Below are 23,745 nucleotides of genomic sequence, written 5' to 3' on the forward strand. Positions count from 1 at the left end.
TTATTTTTTCTTATCATCCAGATTAATATATGCATTGAAAACTTTTCTAAAATTATTGCGTAGTTTTCTGGATGGAATATGTTCCGGGTGCAAAGATTTCCAATACTTCAAGTTGTCTCGCCTCTTTGACTCTGCTAATTCACGTTGGTAATCACGAGTAGCATCGGTTATCTGGAAAATTACAATGGTTGATGATAAAGAATCAATGTAGATAGTTATTGCAATATATTAAGGGTACTTGCCCATCCATTTTCATTCAGGGGTGTCTTTGAAAAACGACACAGCGCATTAGTAAAAAGAATAAAAATACTAAAATTTTCACCAGGGTTCGAACCACTGCCAAGACACTATGAATGCTAAAGATGCATAGGCTACTGTGCCACGGTGACTGTGTTCAACATTCGGCAATTTTCAAAGATATACATATCAACACGTTTCTAGTGTTTTGAAAATCAGATTTTGGTAGGAATACAGTCATAAAAAGACATGACTTTACTTGTCTGTTTGTTTTTCATTTAATACAAATTAATTTTGATGAATTGAACTGGTACGACTCTTAGGACTCGTGATAAACGACGATTAATTTTGTAATAATAAAATGAAAACGCTGGGTCATTCACGACGTCATTTGTAATTCATGTCAAAACCTGGGGAGGACCACACACATCCGTGTATGCGTGCGCAATCGATACTCAATGATCCAGGCAATACCATTTGAATATATACCGCCCTTATAATATAATATAATAGGCCTATTCCCTAATAGCTTACAATACATACCCCACCGTAAATACCTCTCTTCGTTTCCTCGCTATGCAAGTATATACGCGTAGTGTACCCACTTTTGAACCATATTTTGTTCAAAAATGATAGGAAGGGACTGTTTTCAGACAAATTGTTGACTCTCAGCAGATGCTCAATGATACCGGGAAGTGTTGCAGAAAGGTAAGCGTACTCTTTATTTATTCAAAATATCACATATCAATGAATTTAAATTGGAAATGAATAAAAAAAATGAAATGCCAGGTCAAAATTCTCAACTTAGAATTATTGTGAAATAAAATCAAACCAAATTTATGCTCCGCAAACAACGTCCAATTATTCCCATTGGTGTTTTCTACACGTGCATATAATAAATTATGATTTGGGGCTAATGAAGAGTTAATGCCTCGAGTTTTAAAATACACCGAGTGATGTTTTTTGATCAAAAACATCGACAATTCAAGACGCTGTAAAACAAATCAAGAATTATCTGGGATAATTGCAACTAAGTATAATGAAAGTTATGATCTAAGCTACCAGATGCATCATTAATTTCCTGACTATGATATTTAGTTGTGGGAAACGATTACTTTAAAGTTTTGGCGGGAATATTTCCCGCCAAAAATTTCAACCAAAAAGAGCTTGTAGCCTTAAAGGCACTAACAGTGATTTGCTAAATCAGAAAATTAAAAAAATTATAACAAATTATGAGTGTGTGTGTGTGCTACCCTGAAAGTGATACATGATCGAGAATATGAGTAAAATATCACATGTTGGCAGTGGCGGAGCAAAAGGGGATATCGAGAGGACAAGTGCCCTGTGCGCCACCTTAGGCCGAATTGACCAACTCAGCATTGATTCTGCGCCCCCACGAAATGAAAGTCAACATTTTCAGCACAAATACTCATTTGAAAGATCAGTTAAGAGCGAAATGCACTTACTGTCTCTCCCAGCAAACAAACGAACAAACAAACAAAACAAAAAAACACAGCATATGTATATAAACCGTCCACGTCAGCATTCATTTGTATTACTTTGTCTTAGAGGGAGACGTTACCCTTTTTAAGCATTTAACATGCTTTGATGCAGTATTGTTATTCGGCATTATACCAAATCGCGACAATTTGTGATACTTACCCTTGTACGAATTGTAGGGAGGTCTTTTAGTGTAACAAAATGAGTAGCCGGTAGTCTGTGTTCGAATTTCTTCACATGGGAGTTGACCCATCCAAGCCGTGGTTTGTATACAGAGAGATAACTATCACCATCACTACCAAATCTTCCAGATTTTTTCTTCACAGACGATGTGGTATCAATGTAAAAAGAAATTAATTTAACTTCGCATGATATAATTAACATTTTCGGTAAACCCCATAATTCCTTGCGTTAGACACCAGCTGTCGTCATTTGACGTCACGCCAATGTGCGCATGTGTGAAGTCAAATGACGACATCTGGGGTCTAACCGCAAGGAATTATTGGATTTAAAAACGGTCAACTGTCATTACAAAAACATAAAAAATAATTAGGTCTATATATTGTACAGGCAGGGCAACTAAATCAATACACGTGTATTCTGCTATGCACGTCGATATACGTGATTGATTTTCAGACAACAGATCTTCGGATACCGGGGTAGAAAATGATGAATATCTCCCGTCATTTTTGGTTTCTAAAGTAGCCAATTGTAAGGCTTGCACTTGAATATATGTGTTGAAAGAACATGAAAGTCGTAAGCGCGCGTATTGACAAACAACCGTGCGTTTTGAAATCAAAAACTGACAAAAATTCGGATTTTATATGTGAAGAACAAAAAAAAGAAGACTGCTGCCCTCATTCGCCAACCCTGCAGGGCCCAGAACATAACACGATAGTAGGCGTAGTGTAGACCACTGGCGCGGAGGTACTACCGTAGTCTAAAGCAGATAACGTACCAGATCAGTGACCAGGCTATTGTCAATAGCCTTAGCCCCTCGGCCCATGGTCTCAAAACTATTAATCAGGTCGGAACAAAATGGCGATTTCTGCCATGAAGATATCTGGGCGATGACACTGTGTACCGTGTCCAACAAGTTGAGTGTCAAACAAACGGGGCTACCGTTAATTTTGACGTTCTAAGAATGTCTCACCTTTCCTGCCCCATGATCTCCTTCACCCTCTGGCTCCCCACTTTTCTTAATTTCACTATCTTTATGATAATTGATGCGTATCTTTAATTTAATCTTTCCTGTACATCGTTTCTCATCGAGTATTGGTGCATCGGACGGTGGTACTCGTTTCTTGGTAGGTCGTCTTGGTGGGCCCATTAAAATGAATCGCAAAGGTTGAGCATACGGGGATTGGTAATTGTTCTCTGTGGAGAAATTGGAGATATTTTGGTTGTTCAAATTTCATATCATTACATGAGTTTGACACGGTCGAAAGGAATCATCTCTTTTTTACAGTTATCATGTCACGAATAGATTTCTAGCGGAAGGGGATCAGCACATTAGAGCCAGTGAGAGGGCAGCATATCAATTATTTAACAGTGTCCAGCGTGATAAGTGAGCAAAGTAGGGCGACATGCAAGGTGTGTTAAAGGGCATAATATTGCTCGGACAACATCATATCAATGACAAGCTAATATTATCAGGAAACAATGAAAATGACTCTTTTTTTGAGGAAATAAGACGTTTAAAATTGATATTCCGCAAAAAACCAACTGTAAGCGGGGAGTTCCTTCGAACGAGACAGATTTGACCTAGAAAAAGTTTGACGTCATGAAATGAAATGTGCCCACTTTAAAAGAATGGACTGTAAACACTATCAATAAACAGAACGTATACTGTTGTTGTTCTCAGAAAAAAAACCCTCTGAAACAAATATTACTAATTTAATGGTTTTTAAACATATGGATAAAATCAGCCGCTTGTTTATTATATTAGTAAATTGTGATATTACAATTCATATGTATATATCAACATCATGAGAAATATTTGGACTAAAAAATAAAGAAATATTTTGAGCTTAGAATTTGAGCGTGATTTATTATGCAAATAAACAATTTCAATGGGCCGGTAGCTAACCTTTTGTTGACCATTGATAGTCTCGCATTTATACATGAATGAACATGAGAAGAGCTCTAGGCTCATGTGTTATCGTGAACATAGGGGAACGGCGGGTAATCCCACTCTTGATATTGGTATGGTTTATTCTATCTTACGTTGTTTTAGTAATATAGGCTTAAATGAAAAGGTGTTCGGGATTACCCCACTCCCCCTATAGTTTCCTCCTTACTTACATCATTCAGCCCGCTGCCTTGAAAATTAATTTCGCTTCGAACGGGGGAATGACCCGTACGAGCCCGAACTTAACAATTTTTTTTTTTTTTTTCAGGAGAAATACGCATAAAAATTGCAACGAGTGTCAACTTGTAATGTAATAATTATTCTCTTTGAATGGAGTTAAACTTGTTTTTGCAATATGCCCTTTAACGGTGTTTTCTTATGCGGTTTATGCCTTACTCGCTATTTATTCAAAAGAATTCGCTTGTTCATGTTCGCTAATTCAAGATAATTCATACATAACATGAATTTAACAAAGAGACGAATCGATATTCGACCGTCTAAATTCGTAACGATATGTAGAGCAAACTATTTCATCGCCGTCGTCATCGTCGTCTTCATCTTCATATTCATCTTCATCTTCATCTTCATCTTCATCATCATCGTGATAGTCGTCGTCATCATCATCATCATCATCATCATCATCATCATCATCATCATCATCATCATCATCATCGTCATCGCCGTCGTCGTCGTCATCATCATCATCATCATCATCATCAATATCATCATCATCATCATCATCATCATCATCACAATAATAATAGTGATATACTATAGTCATCGCCGTCGTCGTCGTCATCATAGTCGTCGTCGCATTCCTCATCTCCACCACCATCGTCATCACTTACCCCTATTACTCTGCTGTAAAAGTTTCATGTGTTGAACGAGTTGTTTTTCTGTCAGCCCTATTAGCCTCGCCCCCGCGGCATAGTGCATAACAACGTGTGGCGCTTGAGCACGCTTATACTTGGTGTTGTAGTATCTGCCAAAAAAGAAGAATAATTAGAATAAAGTTGATTTCCTGATGAAGAAAACAAAGCATAAACAATCTTACTATAAATAGGGAAATGTTGTATCTATGTATGTATCGCTATAAAGGCTCCGTCAGTTTCGATCCAAATGTCGCCAAATTCATACGGGAGATCAAGGAATATACGGGAACGTGTTTAAACTTTATTTGGTTGAAAACGGTCAAGAATTGGCCTCAAAATCAGTGAAAATGTGGTCCGTTGCTATCCAAGGTAAACAAAAAAAGGAGTCAGTTACTAAGCTAGGCCTGCGCGTCGCACGGGCGTATCTAATGCCAAGCCGCTCGCGTAGCGCAGCGATACCGCGCGGTAGAGTCACGTAATGAATGATATTACGGGTGAACGACCGTAGCGTAATAAATACGGGAAACAGATGTGTGTTAAAAAGTACAAACAACATGAAGAGGTAGGCCTACTATAAATAAAAAAGAAAACAAAATGAGGACAAACAGGCTGTACGAGTACTTAGTCACAAAATGAAACCGGGAATAAAATAGGCTAAAGAAGGAAAGAAAGAAACTCTTCAGGAAATGTATTCGCTATAATAAAATCAGGAAGTTTAAATAAAAAAGCTATTAAACAGAGGACAGAATTAAATAAATAACATGAAAACGGGAAATCACAAGCTATGCAGCAAATAAAATAGAAGCTAATGCTTCTGTCACACTACACCGAATAGGTCTTCCGTACAAGAAACGGATGGTATTTTAGTAAATCCGTTGTTGTTCGTCAATGATCGTTTTATGTTCTTTTTATGTCCTGCTATCATCCGCCAAATGCGTTTCGTGTTAGGTGATGTTCGTTAAGTCCATCGGCATGCACAAAACTTGAACGGAGTGTACCGAATACACATGTTCGGTATTTATCCGATGTGTGTTCGTATGGTGCTGAATATTGCCGGAGTTTGTTCGCTCTCCTTTCGTTCATGTTCGTTCTTTGTTCGTTGCACTCGGCCCGTGTTCGTTGCAAATACGTTCCTGTGAGGCCTTCACCACCGGATAGCATATTTATGCATTCGGTGATGTACGTTGACCCAGACCGTGTTAGTGTCACACTACACCGGATCGGTCTTCCGTATAAGAAACGGATGGTATTTTAGCAAATCCGTTAGTGTTCGTCAATGTTCGTTTTATGTTCTTCATATGTCCTGCTAGGCTTTTGACTAACACACGCGTCGCGTCACGTCACGTCACGTCACGTCGCGTCACGTCGCGTCACGTCACGTCACGTTGATATCTTCATGAGCGAACGAACTTGCACCCGCTGGGCCTGTTGAAATCAAAACAAATCTTTGCCGGGGGTCCACTCTTGCAGTAATGTTCATGTCAAATCCGACCCCATTTAATGGGTTCTCTGGGTTCAAAAATCCCACTCAATCAGGCCCAGGAAACTCCACAAATTACCCTCACGGAGGCTCCCAATACCGTCTAAAAAGAACCCCAAGTGACCCCCCGGCAAAGATTTGTTTTGATTTCAACAGGCCCAGCGGGTGCAAGTTCGTTCGCTGTCGATATCAGCATCAGAGCAGGCCATGGAAAACACGTGTGCAACAACGTGACCAAGTAAAACAAACACAGCTGTATGGAATTTTCCATTGAAAACTCTGAGGTCGTATTCTTGAAGACGGTCAACCTTAGGCCTGGGAGGCTCTTTGGCCATGTCAAGTGGGGTGGGCTGGGTCATGTTATTGCGCGGTTGTGTTGTTCATTTTTTCGTGGCGTCTGCGGGTTTTTCTGCGGGGCCGGGGTGTGTCCTGGGACGGGTGTTAGCCCCTTTGCGAGAATACGGCCCGGGGTATTTTCCACAGTTTAAAAATAGCCACGCGTATCCCATGCATTCATATCGGGTCTTTTCAATGGAAGTTCCTAGTGCATGTTCATGGTATGTGCTAAGCGAAACATTGATTGGGGTGCAAACAAGGGTCATGTTGAGTTCTGGCTTGTTTTGGGTGATTGGATCGGGTTGTCAAAAAGGCAGTAAATACAGGTGGTTGTCAAGCATTCTCAGTTGGCAAAAGAAATACAAACTAAGTGGCGAAGGGAAAAAAGTTTCCGGGAAAGTTTTTATCAAATAAAAATAAAATAGTAAAATAGGAGTTGAAAACAGAGAATTGAGGGACCCAACGGTACCCAGTTCATTGGGCGGGGTGTTATGTGGCCCACCTCGGGTGCATTCACCCAATGCCCCCCAGCTTGATAGAGGTCAAGGTCAAATTGGATCTCAACCGTATGACTTGTTTGTAACTTTTAAGAAGATATCAACGTGACGTGACGTGACGCGACGTGACGCGACGTGACGTGACGTGACGTGACGTGACGCGACGCGTGTGTTAGTCAAAAGCCTCCTGCTATTATCCGCCAAATGCGTTTCGTGTTAGGTGATGATTGTTTAGTCCGTCGACAATACGTTTCAAGTTTTGTGCATGCACAAAACTTGAAACGGAGTGTGCCGAATACACATGTTCGGAAGTTGTCCGATGTGTGTTCGTACAGTTCTGTATATATACCCTGTGTTTGTTCGTTATTCTTTCGTTTATATACCGCAGGTGTTTGCAAGGTTTCGCAGGCGCTTGTGCCGGATGTAGGCCTATGGCGAACATGTGCATCAATCATGGGGGGGTTCTGAAGGGTGTGTGACGCAATATCATATTTCCCCAGTACTTTAGTGACTGACAAGTAGAAAAAGGGGAAAGGAGAGAAAAAGAAAAGAAAGTGAGAAAATTGAAGAGAGAACAGAAGAGCACATATTTAAATTGCACGTAATTTAGTAGGCCTATGCATGTAAGTAGTATTGAGCATGTTGAGGGAGGGGCACTTTCTGAAGGGTAGAGGACGCAATATCAAATTCCTACCAGTTTTAGTGATTGACAAGAAAGAAAAAAGAAGAGAAAACATGGAAAAGGTTAAATTGTATGTTATTGAGTAGGCCCAGGATAGTATATAGTAAGCCTAAGTATAGGCCTGTGATTATTATAGGCAGTGCTTTAAATGTCGTTCCTTGGCCCAAAAGCCTGTGAAAATTACTGCCGGCCCGTCGATATGTAGGGCCCGTGACATTTTGTACTCCCAATTTGTCACCAAAATCAGTATTTAAGACGGACTTAGGTCTATTACTGACTTTAACATATCAATCCATGCATGCTTTACCTGAAATTACGAGTCTGAAGTCTTATATCTTAAAGTGTCAGTGGATCAGTGTAACATTTTAAATTTTGCAAATTCAGTTCGGGCCTTCTTTGTTTTTTGTTTAAGGCAATAATAGTGTAAAATGATGCACCAAAAACAAGTGTCCAAATTTTCCATTTTTAAAACTAAATTTTTACACAATAGGCCCAGGCCTAATAGGCCCTACAGTCCCCATGCAAATGGCTTCAATTGGACCTTCATTTTGAAAAATGGACAAGTCTTCCTTTTGCTTCTGCTATGGACATCCACGTGTTATTTTTAAAACAATTGTTTATATTATACAATAATTGTGAAAACTTTTCAATGGCTTTAATTAGGCTTTCGTTTCACCAATTTGCGGCTGTTTCAAACTAAAATAGTACCCAATAATAGTGCTAAAATTGATCTAAAAAATGACAAATGGCTTCAATTGGGCCTTCATTGTCCAAAGGTTTCTCACCTCTATTGCCCCCGGACTCTGGTTGCCCTGATATATCAGATTTGTAGCCCTTTTGTACTTATTAGCCAATATTTGACCATTTTCGTCAAAGTTTTCCCCCTTACAAGTTGTCTTTCCCCACTTTGTTCACCCTCTGAAAAAGTGCTTGCTACGTCATTGCCTCTAAGGGGTCAAAAATCCTCTCAAACACCCTCTCCTCCCCCACTTTTCTGATAGTGTGGACGTCCCTGTTGGTGCCACATGCCACGGATTCGCCGGTTATTTGTCGGACGTTGAACGATTGAATATAAAACGCCTGCAGGATTATTAGCGGCCACAACGCATAGAGAGACGAACGGGAATCGGATCCCAAAATCCGTACATTTGTCGGACGTGGACCCCCAAAGCCGGTCATTTGTCGGACGTTGAACGATCGAATATAAGACGCCTGCATGATTATTAGCGGCCACAACGCATAGAGAAACGAACGGGAATCGGACCCCCAAATCCGGTCATTTGTCGGACGTTGAACGATCGGATATAAGACGCCTGCAGGGTTATTAGCGGCCACAACGCATAGAGAGACGAACGGGAATCGGACCCAAAATCCCACCGAATCTTCTGCCGGACTGGTGATTTTTCCACCGAATAAAATATTTTTGTATTCGGTGATGTACGTTAATCCAGTCCGTCGTAGTGTGACAGACCTATAAAATGGAAATGTAAGAAAGGACGGATTTAGAAAATAACGGGAACGGGGTTGAATAAATAAAAAAACATGGTAACGGAAAATCTGAAGCTTAGCAGCAGATTTTCTTTTTAAATGGAACAAAATTGGCCCATGTAGAAAAAACTAAAAAGAAAGAAGTTAAAATGGAAACGTAGGCTTAAAGAGGGTCAAGTTCAGATAAATAAAATTTACCTTTTCAATGATTCTACCGGGGATTCTACCTGTTCAGTAATTCCTCCTGTTTTAGTGAACGCTCCCATTTACTCATCTAGCGGGGACCCGCGCGTAGCGCGGGTGTCCCGCTAGTGTATATAAAAATGTACTTAATTAAACAATGCAAGAATTTACTTTATTGACCCAGACTCTAGATACGCTCCACACTCCACACATATGCAAAAACTTCACAAATAAAATATCATATTGAGTCCCACCACCCAAACAATTTCATCCCAAGTTTTGAGTTAAATTGCTCAAGGGTTTTAGCTTCTAGAATCAAAAATGCATATCACTGTGGCGTTTAGAAAAGTACATGGCTTCCGCGGAGGTAACCACGAAACTTCCATGTTCTTGATCATATCATCTAAACAAACAATATCCTGGCAAAAAAAAATCAATGGCGCTATAAGAAAATATGCGCTTTCGACTGATACAAAAATCTGCATTTTGGTGGGGTATTAGTGGGGGATGCGGCTGTCACCTTTGGGTCAAGCCTTTAAATATCACGAAAAAAATGACCTTCCTGACACACAAAGCGCATTTTATAATACACAGAGATGCCAAGATCACAAGTATATAGACTTTCCTTAAGCAGTGATGCAATTGATTAATATATACAGAGTTCTAAACAAAAACAATCTTTTGAAACATTTTGTCATTAATGTTTTGCTTAAAAAAAATTTTCCCAAGGGGAATTGATTTTAGTGACTGAAATTAAGTTGTTGAAAACAATGAGTTTTTTTTATTTCAAAATATGTTTGCAAAAACTGTTTAGATTGTCAAGCTTTTTGGGGTATTTGAGAGTCTTCCAGATTTATTTTTAAACCCGACCGACCGACTGTACTTGGAAAATCCGTCCTCTGTAGATCAGGGGTTTTTTACGTCCAACGTACTAGGCCTACGCCACACTTATCGTATAATTTACCCAACGATTTCGTCCATTTGCTTCAAAGCCGATGTTCTCATAAATTTGGTGAGGGCGTCAAACAGAATCATCTCACGTCCTTCAACACCCTTTGGCAATGAGGCACAAACGTCCCCTTCGTGTTTAGCAGCTGAAATAAATTAAAATTGATTGCAGATCAGGGGCTGTGCAATAATTACGAACCCTGGGGGAGGGTAAAATTGGAGGGGTGTTGGAAAGGGGGGAGCAAACAATTTTTGGCTAGCCGAGAGGGGGGGGGGGCAAGCGATTTTTGGCACATATTCATAAGGCGCCTTTTAAATAAAACGCTAAAAAAGGCTTAGGAGAACAGTACGGAAACGCTTTAACGGAACTGGAATGAGCGTTTTGAGCGTTTCGACAGCATTTTTGTGGGACATGAGAGCACATCAGACCTATCGAATTGCATTCTAAATACGAAGAATGTCTTTCTGATATCAAATAATTTTCATTTTATGAAATTCACGATATAATACAAATTTTATGACAAATTATTAAAATTTGATATTTTTCACATTTTGGAGATAGCCTATAACAGTCCTCGAATTAAATTTTATAAATTTAATGATATAGTCTTAAAGTGTATGTAGCTGGGAGGAAAAGCCGACGATCATTTGAAAATTTTGACCTTTCATATTGAAGATATGGATTTTTTTTCCCAAAACACCAAAGTTAGGTGTTTTGGTTGAAAAAATCCATATCTTCAATACGAAAGATCAAAATTGTCAATGGATCGTCGGCTTTTCATCCCACATACATACACTTTAGGTAGAAATCATCAGATTTATAAAGCTTACTTCGAGGACTGTTAGGCCTATATCTCCAAAATGTGAAAAATATCAATTTTTAATAATATCTGATGTGCTCTAATGTCCCACAATAAATACTGTCCAAACGTTCATACCTCTTCCCTTAATATGCAAATTTTCCTGCTCGCTGTGCTCGCAATATTATATCTAGATCATTTTTAGGTTTGCAAATTGGGATCCCAAAAATTTGGCATGTATAAAGGGGGGGGGGGGCAAAGATTTTTTGTCGCATTTTTGGCAGGCCGAGAGGGGAGGCAGGCGATTTTTTGGCTGGCCGTTCTGGGGGCGGGGGGGCTCATAATTATTGCACAGCCCCTAGAGGAAAAGAGAGATGTTTGTATGCTTATTTGTATTTTATTTTTTCGGCCAAAGCAATGGTCGTTTTGTGTCGTTTCATGTTTGATATATACACTCAAAAGTCATTTGTTTAAGGCCAAAAACAAAAAGTATTTTTTTGCCCAGACAGGGGGTAGAAAGGGGTGGGTCGGTAGGTCGATTTCCTTTTTTTTTTTTTTTTTTTTAGATCTTTGTCTTTATAGATCTGTACACATGCTGCAGCAAAGATAAAATATACGACATTCAGCCTTACATTTTGTACTTGTGTCAAACTTTAATACATTTTAACCTTACCATATAAAGTTGGCAACAAAATCTTGATAAAGATTCAATATAAATTCAGTATAAATGCATGCTTGTTGCAAGGGTGACGGGCTGGAATCCTGTAATACAAAATCCCAGACTATATTACAGTAATAGGGCTTACTTATCATGCTTGGTTCTCTATATTGATGTTGATTGATGGTAAAATATTGTTGTATTGTCATTTGGCATATTTGTAGGAAAAAACATCATTTTCTTTATTTTTATATCATTGTAAAATATAAAATAAAAAAGTGTTTGATGTTTTTTTAAATTTTTTTGGGTCAGTCGTGTCTGGGCAAACAAACACTAACCATAGAACACATTCTTGCATTCGTTATTTTATAAATTAAATCTAATACAAAAAAAAAAAAACATGAATCAAACACGTAATATTATAGCAGGCCTATCCAATAGAACCATTAGTGTCATGCTAAATGAATTCCGAAGGAAGCTTGTACGTTTACGATTAAAGACCTGACAATACTCACCAAACATTTCCAAAAACTTCTCCGTGTTTGTCATCATGGTCAAGAATTCTTCAAAATCAATTTCACCACTTCCTGCAATAGAAAAAACAAACACACTTTCATAAAATCAGAAAAGCGAACACATTGCATAATAATTTTGTATTCAATCTTGAAGCATAGTGCCGATAACGAAAGGGCGCTAAATTCGAAAGACAAGTATTCCCCAGGCGGTGCCGGCCACGCATACTGCAGTTACTGTCCGTTTTCCTATACACAATACACAGTGCTCTCACCATTGACGTGTGACCTCAACAAATGATGTATGTTGGGAGAATGGACACTTGCCTAGTTAACATCACTGTGTGAAAAATAACCAGCCAATATTTTATTTATTCTCCAAAACTTCTAGCAAATATATTTCTCTAACATGACCTAAAATTACAGCTAGGTTAGATGTTCAGAAATGGTCGCACTTTTGTAAAATATGAGTGAGGGCAAGGCATAGCTAGCCAACTCCCCGTGTTAATTGAATGGAGATTTGACCGAAAATATTGGTATCGGACCGCTCACTTCTGAAGGATGCCACAAAAAAAACGGTAAAAGCTACATTTAAATTATTCTAAATAGGTTCTAGAAAATAAAGTTTTGTAACATGTCCTAAATTTTTAGCTAATTTAGATGTTTGGAGAGGTCGCACTTTTGTGTTTTAGGAAGGATATGTAAACGACAGATAACACCAAAAAATATGAAGAAATTATTTCCAAACGGTGTTAAGTCAACAATCATTATGTTGCTCATTTTGAAGAATGCTGGTTAACAAAAAGCAGGTCTTTGTGTCATTTCGTGAACAATGGTACACATACCATTGTTTCCTTTCGTTTTTATAATCGGTTACCCAACTGAAGCTGTAATACCAGCTTTATTGCGATGTCGCACATTGAAAACAGACACTTGTACACAACCAGAGAAGATCTGATTTAATCAGTTGAGCTGCTTCAATGAGTGTTATCTGGGTTTAATAGCTTTTAATGGGGTTTAAGTCCTGCAAAGGTCGAGATGAATTCTACTGTAGACATGACTGCATCATGGATGGTCTATATTCATTTTGACCTAGCCATTGATCCTTTTTAAGGCAAATACCGGTACAACATGAAGTGTGATTTGTTGGTTATTCCTTCATGTAATTTTACACGAAATTAGGGTTAGGGTTAGAGTTAGGGTTAGTTTAGGGTTAGGATTAGGGTTAGGATTAGGGTTAGGGTTAGGATTAGGGTTATGATTAGGATTAGGGTTAGGATTAGGGTTAGAGTTAGGATTAGATTACACGAAATAATTACATGAAGGATCGACCGATTTGTTTACAGCGACTCCCTCAATTTTTCTCGAATTTGGCCACGTTTTCCACAATTATTTTAAGTGTACTAAAAATACAATGTGAAAGTAGCCTAAGCCTGAAGTGCTTTAAACAGGAGATCCCCGCTTTTATTCACCTCCACAGTTAAGCAGCTATATGGTTTTCTTTTGTTTTACCTCATCCGGCTTAAAATGATCAGAAAACCTCTTTGTTATGTTATAATTTTTGGCCAAAAAAAAAATCAAAATTTGAATGAAACCCGGGCCGAAACCATACATTACATTATAGTTTTCAAATCCTCGCTCATCCGTTGCAGCCGGAAAATAATAAACTGTTTATTATTATTATTTTTTTTTTGTCATGGCATACTGATTGGATTACAAAACATCGTCTGGCATTTTGCAGTCATAAGCGTTTCTTACCATCTTTGTCAATAGTTTTTAAGACGTCATAGATTTCTTCTTCGGACAAATGGATGTCCACTGACGCCAATGCTTGCTGTAGTTCCTGCGAGTCAATCGTACCACCTCCATTGCTGTCAAACAGGTCAAAAACTTCCTTGAAAGCTGTTGGTTGGAAGTAGAAAATAAAACTACATGAGGTGACGTCATGCTACAGGGTATAGCCCATGATTCTCATTAGCAGTGTGATAAGGGCCCGGAGGGGGTTCTCCCTGGTTGAAGGTATACGGGGATGTGCCACGGTTTTGGGGTCCTTTTCAGCAATTTTGGTATATCGATGGGTGGGTTTTCAGTGGAGACTAATGCAAAAGTGCCGGTCAAACCGCGCAATTAGGGCAAATTTGGGTGCTTTTTGTGAAAAATTGCTATACTGTTGGGTGGCAAAAACAGCAAAAACAGTAGTTACATTTTAACGAAACTTGCCCAAAAAATAGCTAGGTGGACCTCGGGCGGTGGGGTTATGGGGTGCTCCGGTTTCAAATGGCGGCGCCATTCCTGACAAGCGAATGACCCGAGGTCAGAATGGAGGTCTTGAGTTGAAACATAGACCCCGAAAACAAAAGTCCCTCTAAAAGGGAGTGCTCGGGTCATATGGAAGTCACATGACCCCCCCCCCCCCTGTTCCCACCTTGGCTCCACATTACTGCGAAGAATTAAGGCCACTTGCACCACGTTTTTAAACAAGTTTAATTTCTAAACACGATTTTTGCAGTATAGTGGTTATTGAATCTACAAATCATTGAGAAATATAGGCCTAGTTTAGAGATATGGGTGAAAGAAATCCTTTTCTCACCGGCAATTTGTTGGTTCGTAAGGGCTGGCTCTTCTTTGGGCGGTGGAGGTGGTGGACGAGGCGGAGGTGGACGAATACTAGCTCTGCGAGACCCAGGACTGGCCGTATAGGTGAGGGTGCTATTCCGGCGAATACTATGGCGTCGTGCAGGTGGCTTTGCTTTACCCATTACTGGTAAAGTGCTCGGGCGACGTGCCTGAAACGGAAAAGTGGACAACAAAAATTCCCAAAGCCTAATTATTGCAGGTGACCATTGTTCCATGAAACATGTTTATTATTGCCAAAAATGAAGCCCCTCGATTATGTGATAACACAATTATTATGTCTATCGACAATAGGCCTATAGACTGTTTGGGAAAGACACGTGGGTTTAGAAATGTCCTCAACTCTAACATGAGCTCGTCCCCTTTCCTTATTAGTTGAAATTTAAGGTTCTTTATGTCGAAGGTTTGCTAAACATAACTCTAGCCTAAAGCCACGATTTCTCCGCGATTTACGGAATTCGGGGTTTGCTCACGGAAATTTGAAAATGCCATAAAAATTAAAATAGTAAAAACTGTGTAAAATGTCCAACTTTTTTGTTGATTTGCAAAATAAAACAAAGATTTAGCAGTAATCAACCATTAATCCATTCTAGCATTTATTCTCGGTCTACGATGCAAGATTCTAGCCATGTTTATACTACAGTAAAAGGTAGGACAAAATACACTTTTAAAACATCTTTGTTTTAACTTTTCAGTGCTTTATAGTGGAAAACGGGAAATCACCAATTTGTAACACGGATTTTAAATTTTGTAACACGGAAAAATCGTGGCTTTACTCTATAGTAGGTATGCTCATAAAATTTTGAAGTTCAATATTTTTAGCTGAAAGTTCTTTCATTTGAAAGAGAATCAAATTACCTAAACAATAAGGGGTCAATCATGTTTCTAGTGCATATACCTTTGAAGTTACAGACAAAAATAGTGTCACCAAATTGCCCAAAATGTTGTGTGTGAGATTGTGACAGCAGACACATGTACAATGTACACTACTGTATGTGACCCCAGATGACCTCCTATTCTTTACTGTAAGAAAGCTGTTTTGGATGGTCTTGATTTACACACAAATTGCTTTTGCCCTTTAACGAGTGTCCACTTGGTGGAACATAGATTACACTATGTGATAGCTTATGAATCCATTATTATGCTAGTATACCAACATAAGTCAACATCACTTAGGTTTTGGTTGTCAAAATTAATTTTTAGTAATTTTTTCCATTGAGCCCCACAGTAAAGCCATTTTTGGACAGTACAGGCACATTCCACTTCTCTATGGACGAATAGCGCCACCTACAGTGTGTGATGTGAGCCTGGCTATAGCCTTATAATCCTAGCCCTTGCCCTAACCATGCTAGCCCTAGCTACAACCCTGTTTCGTATTCGACATAGCGAAACCTTAATCCTTATTTCATATTTTGACAAAGTGGACCTTCGGCATACCGGTAACGAATCATATCCGATAGGTGAACCTTATTTTATACTCGACATAGAGAACTTTAATTTTTTTGACATTTGTAAACCCCTCTGTAGGCCTACTGGTAGGAAATCCAGTTCGACTAGGCCCTATATGTAGCGAGGCTTCGACATGGTCGAAGCACTTCTTCGTTCAAGTCGGTACCTCTCTGGATCTGGGTCACTGTTTCGGTGCAAGGGATTCGTTTATTTATTTGTATCTCATTCTCAGCGATTTTGTTTGTTTGTCACGTAGGCCTAGTGTTAACTTTCCATGTCTCCGTTTACTGTTTAGGCCTATTTATTATTAGCGTAATTAGCCTTTTTGAAAACAAAATTAGATATAAGTCTACAAACCTGATCATGTGCCCTTCGTCTCTTCTGCCCGTCACTTTCTGCCGGCGTAGCGGTCTTTGACCTAACTGCATCAACATTAGTCTTGCTCTTCTTCGACGGTCCAATCGTTTTAGACATTTTAGCAGTGTGGGTTTGTTGCGGTTGTAAGCTTGAAGTTGTAGAAGATTTCCCTTTCGTGACGTCGCCAACATCTTTGGCGTGCAGGAAAATAGCAGCACGTCGACTCATCGCGCTGTTAGCAGTAGGCCTACATCTACTGCCATTTTGCCATTTGTTTTAAACCCAAAGAAATTTAATGCATGAATGCCAGAGTTTTCCTTCTTGGGTTAAGCAACTGTACAGCTGTCAAGTTTATGCATGGCGCAAAAAGTAGCCATGGTGACGCATAACGCGCATGTTGCACGCTTTACGCCGCGACTTAAATGTGCGACACGCACCAATTGACGCTACAGTCATCAGCGACTTGTTTGTCTGGGGTTATGACGCTGCGCCGCGGTACGGATAGGGCAGACTAGTATATAAAAAGCACACATAAAGACATGAAGTCGTTTAAATTATCAAAAACTTGATGATTCAAACATAGTTGAATAAACAGGCCTATATAAAACTTCATATCAGACTTTTGTGGGTTTTGCTGTTGTTGTTCCTGTTGTTGTTGTTATTATTATTGTTGTTGTTTGTCTTTTTTCTTCATGTGTCTTATCGGACTGATTTCTATATAAATAAAAGGAAGTCGCTAAATCTTGTCCAGAAGCAGGCGCCGAGATGCTTTCACTTTCAGCTCTGATTTTTGCGTACATTGATCGGGTAGGGGAGAGCGGGGAGTGTTCGCCCTATATTTTCTGACCAGCCTAGCGATGTCAATTTTAAGGTTAGGGATGACCTGATTAGCCCATGTGAAAGCCCTATGTCTTAGCTATATACGGCCACAATCCCAGAACAATAGGCCTTACAATAGCAACAGGATAGAGCAAACAAAAAAGTTTTGCAAAGTGACGAACTTGCCCCATATTGGGGCAGGTTCGCCCATATGGTGGGGTAAGTTCACCCTAATCACAAAAAAAGGTTTAAACATTGCATAACAATAACATATTAAATTCGAACATTTAGCAACAGTATACAGGGCATTCATTCTCTTCTGGGGAGTCACTAAATTTGTTGCAGGGGTCGGGTCAGGGTAAAATGTAGGGGTCCAAAGTGAGCTTAAACGTATCATGTTTACAACTTCGGGGAGATTATGGATTAGGACATAAATGGTGGTATGAGTAATACTGATACCACATAACTTTAAAAAACATGCTTTTCAGTAGTTTTACCTTGTTTAATGGTATAATTATTAATATTTTGCATAATACGCTAATGGGGCAGGTCCGCCCTCCAGTTTGGGGTAAGTCCGCCTGGGGAAGATATAGGGCGAACATGCCCCATCCTCAAAAGGGCGAACGTGCCCCTTGTACACATTTTTGTATTTTCTTCAGGGTATGCAAAATACAAATCGAATAAGGAGTTTATAACTGCATTAAATCTTTGACAAATCCCATATGTTCCGAATACAGATTTCCATTAAAACCATCTGTATTTATGTATCAATGATAATACAACATTATTAATGCAAGAGAAAATTACGTTTTGGTGTAATTTTTTTGTTTTGGCTGCAGTTCGATGAACACGTCCCTATATGTCGCGTAGCTAATATGAGAAGTTTATAATGACCTATGTCACCTAATTTTGCCATCACCAAATTCCCCGATAGCCGTAGTGCTGAGAAACAAGGGGTGGGTGAACCTGCCCCTAGGGCGAACACTCCCCGCTCTCCCCTACATATTGCCATTAAACCATCTGACGTTCATTTTTGCAAAACTATTCAATCGTCACTATGGAAATAACAAAAAAAATGGTTGGTTGCTAGGCCGTTGAGGTCAATAACCTGATGGATTAGGTCATGACAGCAAACGCGTCAAATGCAGTAAGTGGCGAGTCACGCACCTGCGCGTACACGGCACCATAGTTTCACGCGCATTGCCGCGCGTAGGCCTAGACAGTGGCGAAGGGGGGGACCCGCCATCAACAGTCAACATCCGTCACCCTCCACACAAAATTCGCAAGTCACTGTCGCACCAAGATCGTTAGAATTTCGTCATTTGCCGCAATGTGTCGTCAGGGTTCGAGATGTGATGTCACTTGCCGTTGTTTTTTTCGTCCATGGTCGTTGACAACGACTACCAACGAAATTATGACGACCTCAAAACGACTAAAGACGGCTTCGCACGGTATGGAAACGTCAAAGAAATTGGGGTTGCGGTCTCCAACGAAATCTGAACGGAATCACAACTACTTCTTTTGCCGTCATATAATTTTCAACATGTTGAAAATTTGCCGACGAACGCGACGAATAATTTCGGCCGTCTGCGGTCGCTAACGGATTCGTCAGCGACAACTAACGGCAACCCACGATGAGTGACGGTAAATTCAAGAGAGCGCACCACCATTAAAAGCGCCATTGAAATACACAGGGAAAGACGCACTTTTGGATCGCGCTCAGCAGTTCAAAAACCCCGGGGGCCACTTACATTACGTGATGGACACCATGCTCATGTATGGACTCTCGAAACGCACCCTAAACGAGTATTACTCAGCGCATGCATAACATACCCTAAACAAGTATTTTGCCATTTTTTTAACACTAAGAAAGTAAAAATGCATGTTCAGGTTCTTGTTTAATATAAGTAGTTTGATGTTTCTTAATGTTTTACCCTACGATTTGTTCTGATAGAAGCCAAACATAGCCTATTTCACCCTCTTTTATTTTGCCATTAATCTTTGGTACCCTAAAAAGGCCTAAGCAAGTATTTTGCTTGGAAAAGTATACCCTTTTTCCTGATTTTTGGCGTTTTTGACACCCTAAACAGGTACAGCGCTGTACTTGCCCAATGCTGAAAAACAACCCTTTTTACTTGTTTTTTTACACGAGCATGGTGTCCACCTTGAAATACAAGTGGCCCCCCCGGGTCAAAAACGTAACTCAGCTATCAAGTTTGGTATCAAATTAAAGCTAATCATGTATAGAATATTATTCTTTTAACAGAATATATTGGTGACCATCTACTTTTTTGCTATTTTGCCGCAAAGAAAAAGTGTGCAAATTTAGCCTTAAAAAATCACTCAATTTTCGAAACCGGACATTGTCCAAATTCGCGCCAAAACTTCATCTCTGAAATAAAACATTGGGACTTTTTCTCCTATTTTGTCATGTAGACACTTGTCGGAAGCAAATGAGCTGAAAATGGGCAAATTTTGACTATACGTTTTGAAAATAAAGCCGCAACAAGCTCAAATAAGCGGTGGACTATTTTAACCGAATTTCACTGGTACATAAATCGTGGAGTGATTTGGTGGTGCGCCCTCTTATAAACGTCAATAGTTATCAAAATCCAATTTTTTACTTTTTAAGGTAAACTAGAGACAGTTTCTAGTCATTTTGCAAGATTTCATCCTCTGCGACATTCCGTTCGGAAGAAATGATGTTCCAAAAATCAGCTCGAGTCACCAAAAGACCCAAATTTCAACATGTTCATCAACACGCAGAGTTTTGCAGATGTTGGACAGAAAATTGAATGTTTGATGCCAAAAGATACTTTCTAATTTTAATTTTTTAGTTGTGAAAAGTACAAAATGTGTGTATTCATGTTTTGAATATCTTCAATATAGGCCTATTTACATAATTATGTCAAAGTACCCCCCTTCTCTTTCCCTGTCTTCAAAACAAGGCCTACTGATATTGGCAATTGAAGCAAAAATACAAATTTTTTATTTTTTTTTCTGATCTGGTATAAATCTACAGCAAAAACACTCACGAAAGTGATTTTTCATGCTTTTCTTAACGTCACAGACTTGTATTTTTTTTTTTTTTTTCAAAAAAAAAATATTCCTAAAATTAATCACAAAAGTCATTTAAAGCGTTTGCGAATGAAATAAAGTGATTTATTAAAACTTCCGCCCTATTTATATGCGCTTTTTGTACAGAAGCGCGTACACCCCCAACACACATTGAAAGCCTTTTATAAGAGAGCGCACCACCATTAAAAGCGCCATTGAAATACACAGGGAAAGACGCACTTTTGGATCGCGCTCAGCAGTTCAAAAACGTAACTCAGCTATCAAGTTTGGTATCAAATTAAAGCTAATCATGTATAGAATATTATTCTTTTAACAGAATATATTGGTGACCATCTACTTTTTTTGCTATTTTGCCGCAAAGAAAAAGTGTGCAAATTTAACCTTAAAAAATCACTCAATTTTCGAAACCGGACATTGTCCAAATTCGCGCCAAAACTTCATCTCTGAAATAAAACATTGGGACTTTTTCTCCTATTTTGTCATGTAGACACTTGTCGGAAGCAAATGAGCTGAAAATGGGCAAATTTTGACTATACGTTTTGAAAATAAAGCCGCAACAAGCTCAAATAAGCGGTGGACTATTTTAACCGAATTTCACTGGTACATAAATCGTGGAGTGATTTGGTGGTGCGCCCTCTCAAATTGCAATTCGCAGCTTAACGTCGCTTGCCGTTCGCCCCTATTCGTCATAGTGTGACCGGGCCTTTAGGTAGAGTCAGAAACTGTAGATGTAATAGGCCTAGAAATGCCTATTCCTAATTCTGCATCATTCAATGTTAGCATTAAATTTGTATTCCCCCGGCGGCCCCGCGCAATGAGAAAACCCTGAATTTGTTACATAAAAAGAAATGAAAATAAAATAAAATTCCCTTTAAAAGGAAAGCCAGCCTCAATGTAGAAGAGGTCTTGTAATTAGTTTTGGTCAATGTGAAAGGCATTTTTAGGATCACGCTTACATCTACATGACAGTCCACCAAACCATCAACGATGAGAACATGCACACTGAAACAGCAGAAAACATTAATTCCTAATCTCATGTCAACTCTTTTAATTCATTACATGTACTCCAAATTGTTCTGGTCTGTTTGTTTTGTTGTTGTTGTTGTTGTTGTTGTTGTTGTTGTCGTTGGTTTTTTTGTCTTTTCAGCTTTTTACCCACGATATCTCAATTTCCAATTTTGTAATACCAGAACTTACGAACTCAATATCTTCGCTTAGGAATGTCCGATTTCACTGCTTTCGATATATACACTGCCGGTTTGAGTTAACTTACATGTACATTTTATTTTAAAATAACTTAATTAATTCGCAATGTATAGTTTAAGCCTACTATATTATAATAGATAGTGGCCAGCACATTTATAAAGGACTGCATGTTACTCACTACAATCTTCACTCTTAAACTGTGTTTTTCTGAATGTGCTGATCATGTTGATTGCTAGTCGGAAACTCCTGCGAAGCTATGGACATGGCATCTTACATACTCCATTCTATAATGGTCTGCCTAGTGCCTTGTGTGTTTTCTCTTCAATCATTTTGTTGAATGTAATTTTATGAATCAAATAGTTATGTGTCATTTTATTTATAATAAAGAAGTTATTAAATTAATAAAGTAAGACAATTTATTTATCTATAAGTGCATGTCAAATGGGGTACATTGTTCAATACTATATGCATAAATTATGCCCATATTATAGCTAGGCCCTAAAAACTTTATTTTGCATCGGATTTTTCCCGTTGAAAAGACAAAACTGATGTTTATGATAGCAACCATTTCATCAATAACATTTTGAGTCATTTTTATCCATAAAACGACACAGGATATGATAGATAACTACTTTCACATCAATATGGTCCATATGATCACAGATTGTTGAGAATCTGTGATATGATCCGGGATATGATGAAGATTTTGATTCTATAGATCTGTTATCAACATGATATCACGCTGTTCAGTGGTCAAGGAGTAAGGACCCCGGTCAAGGACACTGATATGACATCATAGGTGATGTCAGATTTTCTTCTGCTGAACATATGATGCTATATATATTAACTATTATTGTTACATTTAGGCCTTTAAACTTTTAAAGTCATAATTAATTAGTTCAAACATAACTTTGGTAATACTCACTCGTTTTCGTTCGTTGAAACGGCAAAACATACTTACTTTTCCTAACAAATCGAATTAAAATATTTTTAAACAAATTTAACCACAAAAGTAAAAAACAAATCATTCCAATACCACTAAAATATAATCTCTTGAGTAAACTGACCCCAAACCTGAAACAGGTACCAGCCCCGAATGGGCTGGCGAAAAGCAGGGCCTCACCTGTGTACATATTAAATGGGTATAGAAATTGTTCTCAAATATTAATAAATTTAAACAAATATATGGGATATAATGGACATTTGACATGACGACAATACCACCTATTGGCCTATAATATACCATATGTTATAATACCAATTATTTGTTATATAGGCCTATAATCAATGATAATAACTATTTTTTTTTGCATCTTAAACGCGCAGTCCCCATACTCAAACGAATGCTAACCGTCAAGATAGACACCTTTGTCACTACTACAAAAACTAGATGTGAAACGAAATAATTTATAGAAAATATAAAAATACTAGCGGGAGAGTAAAGGGGAGCGGTTAGTAAACGGGGTGGTTAGTAAACATGATAAACGGTGATGATAATCATGGTGTCTTGGTGTAGATTATTCACCCAGTAAATGATCATGTTAGCTTGATAATCATATGTTAGCTCCTGTCATATTCAAGAAGCTAACCTTTAAGGGCTGGGGTATGAACGTTTGGACAGTATTTATTTTGGGACATCAGAGCACATCAGACATATCGAATTGCATTCTGAATACGAAGAATGTCATTCTGATATCAAATAATTTTGATTTTTGAAATTCGCAATTTAATACACATTTTATGGCAAATCATTAAAAATTGATATTTTTGATATTTAACAGTACTTGAAGTAAACTTTATAAATCTGATGATTTATACTTAAAGTGTATGTAGGTGGGATGAAAAGCCGACGATCAATTGAAAATTTTGACCTTTCGT

The 23,745-nt window shown here is 38.6% G+C and overlaps 1 protein-coding gene across 1 annotated transcript; it reads right to left on the reverse strand.

The window, feature by feature from the left end:
* On the reverse strand, positions 1-16,992 carry LOC140167390 (uncharacterized). The gene is made up of 9 exons (XM_072190695.1): positions 16,765-16,992; positions 14,915-15,110; positions 14,083-14,226; positions 12,328-12,399; positions 10,371-10,500; positions 4,717-4,850; positions 2,891-3,114; positions 1,900-2,055; positions 1-171 (listed from the first exon to the last, which is right to left on the reverse strand). The coding sequence occupies exons 1-9, from the start codon at positions 16,990-16,992 to the stop codon at positions 1-3; spliced, it is 1,455 nt and encodes a 484-aa protein (XP_072046796.1).
* Between the last annotated feature and the right edge of the window lie 6,753 nt (positions 16,993-23,745).

This window comes from Amphiura filiformis, chromosome 13 (genome assembly GCF_039555335.1).
Source record: "Amphiura filiformis chromosome 13, Afil_fr2py, whole genome shotgun sequence".
NCBI lineage: Eukaryota > Metazoa > Echinodermata > Ophiuroidea > Amphilepidida > Amphiuridae > Amphiura > Amphiura filiformis.

What these genes read in the sequence shown, in the direction of transcription:
- LOC140167390 (XM_072190695.1), bottom strand. Translation starts at nt 16,992, where the DNA reads ATGAGTCGACGTGCTGCTATTTTCCTGCACGCCAAAGATGTTGGCGAC. An exon ending in AAAAACTATTGACAAAGATG is followed by an intron (nt 12,400 to 14,082) that starts GTAAGAAACGCT and finishes TTTCTATTGCAG; the next exon opens with GAAGTGGTGAAATTGATTTT. An exon ending in TCCCTACAATTCGTACAAGG is followed by an intron (nt 172 to 1,899) that starts GTAAGTATCACA and finishes GTAATTTTCCAG; the next exon opens with ATAACCGATGCTACTCGTGA.